The sequence below is a fragment of the Chanodichthys erythropterus genome, chromosome 5, assembly GCF_024489055.1.
Source record: "Chanodichthys erythropterus isolate Z2021 chromosome 5, ASM2448905v1, whole genome shotgun sequence".
NCBI classification, from domain to species: Eukaryota; Metazoa; Chordata; class Actinopteri; order Cypriniformes; family Xenocyprididae; genus Chanodichthys; species Chanodichthys erythropterus.
Genome location: NC_090225.1, coordinates 37,005,542 through 37,016,684, shown reverse-complemented (window position 1 = coordinate 37,016,684; position 11,143 = coordinate 37,005,542). Strand labels below are relative to the sequence as shown.

General features: G+C 37.8%; 1 protein-coding gene across 1 annotated transcript; it reads right to left on the bottom strand.

The window, feature by feature from the left end:
* Nucleotides 1-5,896: 5,896 nt before the first annotated feature.
* epcam (epithelial cell adhesion molecule) lies at nucleotides 5,897-8,503 on the bottom strand. Its single transcript, XM_067385547.1, has 10 exons — nucleotides 8,344-8,503; nucleotides 8,144-8,210; nucleotides 7,746-7,850; nucleotides 7,205-7,463; nucleotides 6,985-7,050; nucleotides 6,823-6,892; nucleotides 6,639-6,737; nucleotides 6,357-6,557; nucleotides 6,231-6,275; nucleotides 5,897-6,147 (listed from the first exon to the last, which is right to left on the bottom strand). Exons 2-10 carry the CDS (start codon nucleotides 8,199-8,201, stop codon nucleotides 6,121-6,123), a joined length of 930 nt encoding a protein of 309 aa, XP_067241648.1. The 5' UTR covers nucleotides 8,202-8,210; nucleotides 8,344-8,503; the 3' UTR covers nucleotides 5,897-6,120.
* Nucleotides 8,504-11,143: the final 2,640 nt, after the last annotated feature.

Below are 11,143 nucleotides of genomic sequence, written 5' to 3'. Positions count from 1 at the left end.
AAATACACTGGGCACCATCACTATAACATTTCAGCTGGGTGCTGAGTCGTGGCAGCATGTATCTAGCATTTGCCCATTCACAGCATGGGCTGACACATAGTCTTTTTTCAGTGGACGATTACGAAGTGTTGGAACTGACATATGGAAGTCTGCACTTATGAGAGATACACTGGAACCAGAGTCGACTAACATCTGCACCTCCACACCTTCAATCACTCCTCTCACATATGACACTAGCACATTCCGGCCAGCATCCGCAATCACATTAATGTCTTTTGAAATGGGGTCACCATCATCAACATTGTCCATTTCAGGGCCCACAGGCAGCATAGCTGGTGTTTGGGCCGCAACATCAGCTAAAATCCGTTTCCCGGCACATTGCGGCGCTCTGCTCCGCCAGGAGACATGAAACGCACACCCCGCTTTCTGGAGTCATTCTCATAGCTGTTCCATCTGCGAGGACTGGGGCTAGGGCTGCGTTTAGCAGGGGACCGAGCAGAGTATGAGTCTTTATAACTACGATCATCCATACCTGATGTGTGCTCATCATGCCGTTGGAAATATTTTTTCTCAGGTGAACGACCCCTCTGCGCGGCAAAGACACGTGACTGGCATCCACGACCCCCGCAGACACACTGGCACATTCCACTAGACTGAGAGTGATCTCCACTCCACTCACCCATAGCTCTAGGACTCGCTCTTGCTTTCAGTCTTTGGTTTTCGTCACCCAAGCGCATCAGTTCCATCCTCATGTCTCTCATTTCTTCTGTTAATCTATCCATTGCTCTGTATAACCCTCCATTATCAGTCACAGAGTGAACAGCAGCCACTGCTCCTCCATCATTATTACCGTAGGCAGCATTAACAGGCATGTAATCAGTCTTTATCGAGTCTCTGGCATTTTCACACCGACCTGCGATTATCACTGCCTCCTCCAAATCAGTTGCTCCTTGTTCATGACATTTAGCCCTGAGCACAGGATCCAGACCAGCCAAGAAACAACAAAACTTTTCTTCTCTTTGGGCCTTGTCGCCATACTCGGGAAAAGCCTCGTCCACTAATCTGCTGATCTCTGCCGCATACACTTCCAAACTTTCGCACGGAGCACGAGGGCGGGCTGATAAACTGGCTCGGAAGCGATCCATAAACTGCCTCTGCCCGAAAGCCTCTTTTAGTCTTTCCTTCACAGTTTTATAATCACCCTGAACAGTAGCAGGAAGACCCCAGCTAACACACGACGTAACAGTTACGTAATGTATTCGTATTTTTTGGTAATGTCATGACTTACTAACTGACAACGTAACTACGACGTCGCATGCCAGTAATTTCATTACCTTCAGATTACCATCTCACAACGTCGTCAGTACGTTCCCCTAACGTTATAAGATTACCAAGAACGTTCCAGATACGTCCTCTATTCGTAATATATTGGTAATTCCATGACTTACTAGTAACGTAACTACAACGTTGTATGCCCGTAATAATATTACCATCAAATTACCATATCACAACGTCGTCAGTACGTTCTCCTAACGTTACAAGATAACCAAGGACGTTCCAGATACGTCCTCTATTCGTAATATAATGGTCATTCCATGACTTACTGGCAACGTAACAGCAACGTCATGTGCTCGTAATTTCATTACCATCATTTACACATTCTTTATATGTTATTATTACCAGAATTTGCAATATAAAACGTGTAATTAAATGTCAGACACAAGACTGAAATGTCCCTTAAGAAAAAAAAATGTTTCTTTTCACCAAATCAGAGTATGGATGACTGCTTTTTATATATAGTGACGTGACATACAGCGCCCACAGTATGTTGATAAGAGTGTAAAGTAAATTTTTTTGAGAGAAGAATTTATTTTTCCGAGGTGACAACGAATAAATGGCTTTTATAAAAATGTATAAAGTTAACTTTGGAAAGATGCAAAACCTTTTTTATTGTTATGTTTACGTTAGTGCAGGTGGCCGTTAGAGTTGCCATGGCAACCGGGAAAACATTCAAGCTGCTGGAGAGGACAGCGTCGACATTTCTCCGTGTTTCTCGTCAGTTTTAGCAATAAAGTTCAACAACTGCGTCAGATTGGTTAAGTAACATTACCCACAGTCTACTTTAAGTACTATTGTTAATATTTTTACCTCTGTGATTTCCTTGATCGTCTGAAATATATGTTAGCAAAATGTTACGTTAGCATAGCATGTTTTTAATGATACTGGGAGCAAAACGTCTTTAATGCTTTTATTTTATGTTTCGCTGTAGGCTATGTTTTTATTTATAGTTTGAGTGTATTTTATTATTTTTATTTGGAGTTTTGTTCATGTTCTGTGTGTTTTTAAAAATAAATTAATTGAATTCATTTCGAGTCTGCATTCATCGTTCACAGCTGTTGGAATAGCCTTTACATTAGTTTGGGCAAATGAGGACATAGGTTAAACTACTGCATGTCCACCCATAGAAAAATAAATAAATATAAGAATTAACTGATGACCAACACACAACTATTGATACACAACGTTGCCACGACGTCGCAGTTAACGTACTAACTAGCAACGTCACAAAGTTACGTTGTGGCGACGTATAGGCACCTTTCACTTTTCCGGTTGCCACGACGTAACTAGTTACGTCGCCACGACGAAAGTTTGGTAACCAAATTACGTTGCAGTTACGTAACAGTCACGTATTTTGGTTAGTTGGGACTGTCCCACAAAAGAAATGCCGCGCCGGCCAAACGTGTTGGCAGAATCCTCACCAGCTCATAATTAACTGACGCAGTGCCGTCTCCCTCTGTGATCGCTCTGACTGCGACCTCAAACTGCCGCGTCCAGCACAGAAAGCTCTGCTTCTCATCACCGGAGAACGGCGGCGGTAGCTCGATTTTCACGTGTCTGTTGATCTTGTCGCGGTCCCGTCTCGAATAAAAATCATTCTCGTCTTTAAACCACATGATGGCCGCGTTGAACCCGCGCGTGTTAACTTGGCTAAGAACTTGTAACTGCAAACTAACTAGTTAAACACATGCCGTAACACTGAGCCACGTAACGTTAAAGCAAATAAAGAAAACAAAACCGCTGCCACCAATGTGACCGAGCGTTCGTGCAGGGTTCGCCTAAAAATACTTGGAAATAAGAAAACAATAAACGACAGTCGTCCGAACTTTCTTTTACTTTATTCTCTGCCACACATGTATATTTTTGTGAAAAACCCGCAGCACTCCAGTACCCAAAAAGTGCGCATGCCCCAAACCTATATATGGCAAGCCCCGAGGGGAAAAATACTTTGCACACACAAATACACAACGAGCGCCAGAACATACAGAATTAATACATCATGACAGAATCAAATAAAATCTGTTAAACTATTTTAAATAAATGTTCTTACTCAAAAACTAAAATTGGATCTGTTTTAAAATAGAAATTCATCATGTTATATTAATACACTAGTATTCAAAAGTTTGGGGTCAATATCGTATGAAAGAAGTCTCTGCTCTGCCACATTTATTTGATCAAAGTAAACAGTAAAAACCGTAATAATGTGTAATATTACAATTTAAAATGAATATTTGATTTATTTTATAAAATATATTTTAAAAGGTAATTCATTCCTGTGATGGCAAACTGAATTTTCAGCATCATTACTCCAGTCTTCAGTCACATGATCCTACAGAAATCATTCTAATATGCTGATTTGGTGCTTAAGAAACATTTCTTATTATTCTCAATGCTAAAACAGTTGTGCTTCTTTTTGTTGTTGTTGAAACCATTACACATTTTTTCAGGATTCTTTAATGAATAGAAAGTTTAAAAGCTTTTATTTGTGACATGTCTTTACTGTCACTTTTGATCAATTTAATGTGTTCTTTCTGTATAAAAGTATTAAATTAAAAAAAAAAATCGTACCGACCCTAAACATGAATGGTAGCATTCCTACTGTATATAATGCATATACTGCTCAGGAATACAAGTCAGCTACAGTTCTTGAGAGTAATCTAAAATGTTTTTTGTACAGGACATGAATGATTGTTTGGCTTCTCTTCATCAGTATTCTGGTTATAAAAACTTGCTTTGTATAATTCCAAATGTTTGTTTCTGTTTGTTGCCACACTTCCTGCTATTTCCCAAACCAGTGGAATTAAAAAAACAGGTATTTCTTCCATGTCACATCTTCCCACTTGGTGGCTGTTTTTCTTTGTGCTTTGTCCTATTGGCAGACTCCCTCACTTCATTACACAGAATCAAAACAATTTTTTTTAAAATTACTTTGGTATGTTACTTGGAACAATTCGCCCTTCGATTCAGTGTAAACAAACAAGTTTTGTCATCCTCTACCCTTTTATTGGTATCTGTGTCCCCCAGCCATGACTCATATTATTCTTACAGCAGGAATGCCGAGTCAAATGTCACCTAGTATGCTAATGTAGATAAACACCTGATACTTGAAAACTATTTAAGATGGTAACTTACATACTCTAAAGCCAATAATGTAACAAAATTGTATTGCTTATAACTAAATTGTGTGCCTTTTAAGTATCGTCGATAATGTAAACCGAAACACAGGTGAGGAGTGAACCATCCTCACGAAAATGTCCCTCCCTACTGTGACCCACACTCATCTGACAGGCTTTGTTATTTAATCCCTCCTTTTCTGCCATGGAAACACAGACTGTCTATATGTGACTCCCAACTCAGGTGTGAGCACGGTTGGGGGATGGTAAAATGTGATCCACCTAAACCTGTCTAAACTAGTTTGAGAAACAAATGCTTGAAGCTCTTCTGGGAAAAAAATACTAGGGGACTAGAATTGAAAACAAGGGAGTGCCAGATATCTTTAAAACAAAAACTTTTGCCACTTGTCATGCTGCAACCTCTTTCTTTGGCAAGGTGTTTGCTATTCGTAATGTGCCATTTCTACTAAGCAAGTGTAGGAAAGCTTTTCATTACTAATACACTGGTCATTCATTAATGTTCCATGTTAAAGCCTGACAGACTCTTCAAAGCAGAATTTGAGTAAACACTGCTTCCTGGTTTGTGAGAGGAGGTTTTGGCCTTTGTTAGTCAGACATTTGCATAAGTCATACCACAATGATATAGGAACTTTGTGCCCGAAACTTGAGCAACAGGTCTGACCAGTATTTCAAAAAGCTCAATGCACGGCTCTCTCATGGGTTTAATTATTAGTCCTTCTCTGCAATTGAACGGTCAGCAGCTTTGGGTTAATAAACAACCCCTTTGTTCTAAATTCTGAAAGAAAATAACCCTTGTACAAATGCGGATGTAAGGGGTCTACAATTAGACACTTCAGGCCATATTATTTAAAACCCTTGCATTACACACCTTATAGTAAGAGCAGGCACTGCCAGTTGTAAACTATTTGCTTCCACTCCCATCTTCTAGCTACTTTTAACTGTTAAAAAGTTCATTATGCTACTTGGTATTGCAAACTGGTATTTGTCATTTGTAATTATGAAACACTGGTTCTACCATTCACAGCACGGTTTTTAGTGACTTAATAGCCTATGCATAAGGACGGCTCAGTCACAGAGCACAAAATGGATACCCTTCCCAAATTAAACGCAGTGTCAAGTGTTGTCTAGAACCAGCCCCATTAAAGTTGCCATGACTTAAAGATCCGAGTAAGGTTTACTTTTGTGATGAATCTCATGTGACAAATGGGTGCAGCTCAGCTTGCCCTGGGCTGAAAAGTACCAACAAATCATGTCACAAAGAGGGGAGAAAAAAAAAAAAAAAAAAAAAAAAAAAGTAGAACTGTCTTTACCGATACATATTTAAAGGGTTTTGATTTACTACATTTAGATTGTCATGGCAGATAAAAAGGAATATGGTAGGTTTAAGAATAAATAAGCATGACATTTAACAAATTTTATTAAAAACTCAAGTCAAACTGTACAATGTTAAAAATTTGATCCAATTGAAAAGGAGCCCTTGTTAAATAGCAAAACGTAACAGTGACACTTAAAAACAACTGTACTCAGCATGTAACAGACAATTTCCCCAATATGAAAGTATCACATGCAGTGTACACAACAGGTCTATGCATCAGCATGGGGCACATCCCAGAGTCAGATTCAAGTACATGGGACGCCATTGATAGCTTTAAGACATGGTCTCCATCTCTCTGCCCTGCAAGAAGAGAAGGAAACGTGTTAAACAGAAGCTTGCTTCCTTCAGGGAAATACCACAGTTTGGATAAGTAAATAACTAACCTGTGCTTTACTGTACTGGGCCTTCTGTCGCCGTGCAAGGAAGAACTGAAATAAGAGGAACAGTTAGATGACAAATATAATATAGAGATATATATATATATCTCTATATCTCTCAATCACACATACCAGAACAAGAAGTCCTGCAAGCACAATCAAGCTGACCACCACAATGACAGCGATGATGCCACCAGTCAGCTTCTGCATGGTGAAGGTGGGTGCCTTCTCATCTACATAGTACACCAGGATACTCTCCATTGTCACATTTCCCCCAACAACAGGGACCTCAAATAGTTGTTTGTCATTGTGAAACAAGGGCAGAACTTTGACCTATGGAAGACCGATGAATTTCATACTAGTTACAAAACAAAACCAGGCATTAAAAATAAGAGAAGTCATGAGGAGTCTTACATCCTTCTCCATGTAATAACTCATGCGGGACAGGTCAGTAACACTGTCTGTCTTCGCCTTTATGACATCCACAACAATGAGGCGGCCATCTTTGTCATACTGGGGATGAAAGTGGGGGGGGGGGATTTGTTAACTTCTGTACCACAAGCAGCCAAGTTGAGTGGCATAACAGCAAATGTCTTACCTTAACATCAACCTTTTCCACAGATTTCGGGTCCAACATGTAACGCTCCTGCATAGCCCTCTGAATCCCACTGCAAAAACAAATAAAATTAACAAAAGACAAAAGCAGAGCTTCATATTCCACATGGTCTAGCAAAACCCTAAAAAACCCATTGTAACATACATCTTCAATTGGTCACCATCAAGAAATACAGCTGTTGCTTTATGCTTCAATTCCAGGCGAACCCAACTGGTTCGGGGGGGGGGAAGAGAAAGAAAAAAAGCATTGTCAGACCATCAAGTTTTGCTTCCTTCCACAAATAGTACAATACAGACCACACCTCATACTGGGTGTGTTAGAAGAGTGTCCTGTTAACATGCTTTGCTTATACAAGTGCACTCACTAGGTCTCCACAGGCTCACACTTGATGTTCTTGTCACCCTTGTCACTTCTACGTACACCAGCACTGTTGACACACCAGCACACATCAGTGTTGTTACACTGGATAGCCTTGAACTTCCCATCATTCTCACACTCTGGGTCATAGATGCCATCATTGTCCACAAAGGCGGTCTCTACTGGCTTCCCACCAATTGATCTTGTGCTCAGGTTTTTCTTGGCACGATACATTTCCGCTTTCATGAGAAAGCACTTGGGAATCACTGTGGGGAGGGAGAATTTAAAAAAAAAAAAAAAAAACAGCCTAATGAGAAGTGATGATTAAAACCTTCTGGTTTCTCTCAGCTAGGCAAGTCGGTGCTCAGCCAGGTGAAGTTTCCAAAACCCATCAAAAAGCAGCCTGGGAAACTAGTCAAGTCAGCGAACCAGGCTAGGTTTTTTTTTATTTTATATAAATACAGCCCAGGTTAAACACTTTAGTAGTGACATCAAATACAGTTCATCAAAACCAATTTAAGAGTATAAAGAAACTCAAAGAAACTCACACTTAGTACAATCAATCGACTGCGGTGTTGTATCAGCTAACGGAAGGGTGCACTCGCATGGGTCTCCATCACATTTTGCCCATTTCATAGTCTTACATTGAAGACCTGTTGGATTAAGATAAATATTTCGTGACAAATTAATAAGAAAAACATAGTACACAGTTTGCTTAAAACAAACTTTTTGGTAGATAGGAAAAATTTAAAATGTATAACCCGAAAGTAGTAGAGTTTGCCCCTCCCCCCATACTGAACCACACCCAGGATCTTTGTTTTGTTTGCCTTCCAACTACCAAGTTGTTAACAAGGACTAAACAATTTGTAACAATTTAATCCTATTTATTCATTCACTTCCTGGTGTACGTTTTAAAGCCTTTTAAATATAAAACAAAATTACTTACATTGGGAAGCGACCACATCCACGAATATCACAACAAATAAGGCGATTAAAATCTTCATCGTGGTTAACTGAAAAACAGAAACAAACAGTATCTGCGTTATAAATCACTCCGTACGAGGTACTGATGCGTAGGCCTATGTTAATATACAGAATGCGCAATTTAACTAATCTTTCACCACTAAAACGCCGAGGTTCTCTTACCAAAAAAGCTCCGATAAGCTTGAAAAAAAACCGAGCAAAATCCAACCAAGTGAGTTAGTCCGCTTTCTGTAGACTCTTGAGCTTTATAAAGATTAGATCCAGTAGATATCCTCTCTCTACCCCGCCAAACGACTGTTCTAAACGCGCAACAGGTGGCAAATTATGTATACCTGTTTGAGTGAAGACGTCAGGTGTAAGTGGGCGGAATTAACTCTAAACAGACTCACCTTTTTTCCGCCCATGACCATATTTGGCCACTTGACGCATCGAGAGTGAACGCAAAACTTCCTTTCTCCATTTTGGAAATGTAAAGCACCAACAAAGATTTTCGGTTGAAACTCAACACGTGCAAACTCTGATACCTATCAGATGAAACTGCAGCATTGCTGCAAGGTGTTAGCCCATATGACAAAGGCTACCGAAGTGAAACAATCACAAGGTGACTAACACACTTGCTCTTACAGACGTAAAGCAAAGCAAGTTAATTTATATAATTTAAAATAGGCTTCTACTGAGCCTACGTTTCATACACAATTGTGATTCATAATGTATAAGAGGGAAAGAGAGAAATATAAACATGTAGTAACATTGAGTTTTAAAATCATTTAAGAACATAAAATGAATGTTTAATTAAAAAAAACGGATTTGAATTAATAAAAAAATACTGTCACCAAATATTAAAAATAACCTAAATGTGTACATAAGAGTAAGAGAAAGTGGGGAGTATAACACAATCAGTTTTTAATTAAGTTAGAAATTACTACTCTGGTGGAATCATTATCATACATGACCATTATTACTGTCCTGAGGGTAATATATATATATATATATATATATATATATATATATATATATATATATATATATATATATATATATATATCTTATGATTTGATAATATGATCATTGTGGTTAATACATTTTGAATGATAGGACTGGTATCTAAACATACCAGCTTTTCATTTACATGTTAGCAAGCTAAAAAATATCATGCCTGACCAGACAAGGAGGGCTATGACCTACAAAGACAAATGGGACAATGTACAGTATAGACACTTTTGACAGTTGTCAAAGTGACTAACATGCTTTCACGCAGTTAATGTTTTTATAACTATTAGGATGTTTATTTTTTCAAATTATTATTATTAGTCAACTTTACTTGCCATTTTGAATGATAATGTTTAGCTACTGTAGTGTTTATCATTTTAATTAAAATGTTTAAAATTACAATGAGGTAGGGTGTTGGTGAAAAGGAATGGCATAATATATATTTATTTATTTATTTCCTTTTTTTATAAAGTACACACTGAATTGCCACAATCAGTTCTTGTAGCATTTAAAACACCTCTTTTTTTTTTTTTTTTTTTTTTTTTTTTTTTGATTAATGTGTCATGCCAATTATTGACAGAAATGACAATCACATATACGATCAGTATTGGGACATTCAGTGTTACAGGTAAAGTCATTAAACTAGGCATCAACACAGACGCTGTTTCTACTTCTCAAAGAATGCAGTGAAAACCAGGTGAACAAGTTTGGACAGAAGTTGCCCAACCCCCAATCACTACTTTCTGAGCATTGCACAATCAAGACATGTTCTGTATACTAGTGTTTAGATATTAAACTAAATTTCAAAGCAAATCTTTGGACACCAAATTTTGGACTGAGTCGAAAAAATATAATCTCTGTCATGTGTAGCCCACAGGTAGGCCTCATGGGAAGCACAGTGATGTCAAAGCTGATAAATTTTTAAAATGGACACACCCTTCCATACTGATACCTACAACAACAACAACGAAACTGACGTCATACTCTCAGTATAGTGTAGCAGTATCTCAAACAACATCTCGTAGACAATTTCCTATCATATACATCTGGATCTGTGTTCGTTCGTTGGCTCTAAAATATGCTTATAAGTGTTTCATATGGCAGTAGTCATATGGATCTGAAACCTTATATATATATATATATATATATATATATATATATATATATATATATATATATATATATATATATATATATATATATATATATATATAGCTATGGTTGTAAAACCTCTTAATGTAACAATATCTAAGTCTAAGCTAAATAATTTTTATCACACTCTTTAAAAAACATCTCAAGATAATAATAATACTACATTTTATTTGATGGCACCTTTCAAGACACCCAAGGACACCTTACATAACAAAGTAGAGAAAAAAACAATGCAAGTCCACAATCGAATACAATCAGGTAATAAAATCAAATGAAATAATAAATAAAAAATGAATAGATGTGAATCATGTAGAGTATGCTAATCTAAACAGATGTGTTTTAAGCAGTGATTTGAATTGATGAAGAGAGTCCAGTTGACGGATATGAGAAGAGAGTTCCAAATTCGTGGGGCAGAGCAGCTGAATCTGCTCTGTAGGAACAGTTAACATTGCAGCCATGGATGAATGAAGTGGGCGGTAAGGAATGTAGGGAAGAAGCGGGACTGAGAGGTATAGGGGGGTAAGGTTATGAAGGATGTCAGATTTCAGACATATTGATCTGCATTGCTTGTCTCAAATGAACATATGTAATAACTGAATGCATTTGAAAAAAATGTTTTTCTGTGTTATATTTCCAAATCGCCACTTGATGGTGCTCTTATGTTTTTCCACAATTAGCAACTATTTTTTTATTTTATTATTATTTTTTTTTTTTTTAGTTGTAAGCCATTATATTTTCCCCATTTTACCTCAATATATTTATCTACCCCTAAAAAAAAACAAGCCTTATAAAAGGTCTCACCCACAAGAATAGAACCATC

Excerpts from the sequence above, each read along its gene's own strand:
- epcam (XM_067385547.1), bottom strand. The coding sequence starts at position 8,201 with ATGAAGATTTTAATCGCCTTATTTGTTGTGATATTCGTGGATGTGGTC. Across the intron at positions 7,051-7,204 it reads TGTGAGCCTGTGGAGACCTA|TTGGGTTCGCCTGGAATTGA; the intron begins GTGAGTGCACTT and ends CCCCCGAACCAG. Across the intron at positions 6,276-6,356 it reads TTGCAGGACTTCTTGTTCTG|TTCTTCCTTGCACGGCGACA; the intron begins GTATGTGTGATT and ends CTCTTATTTCAG.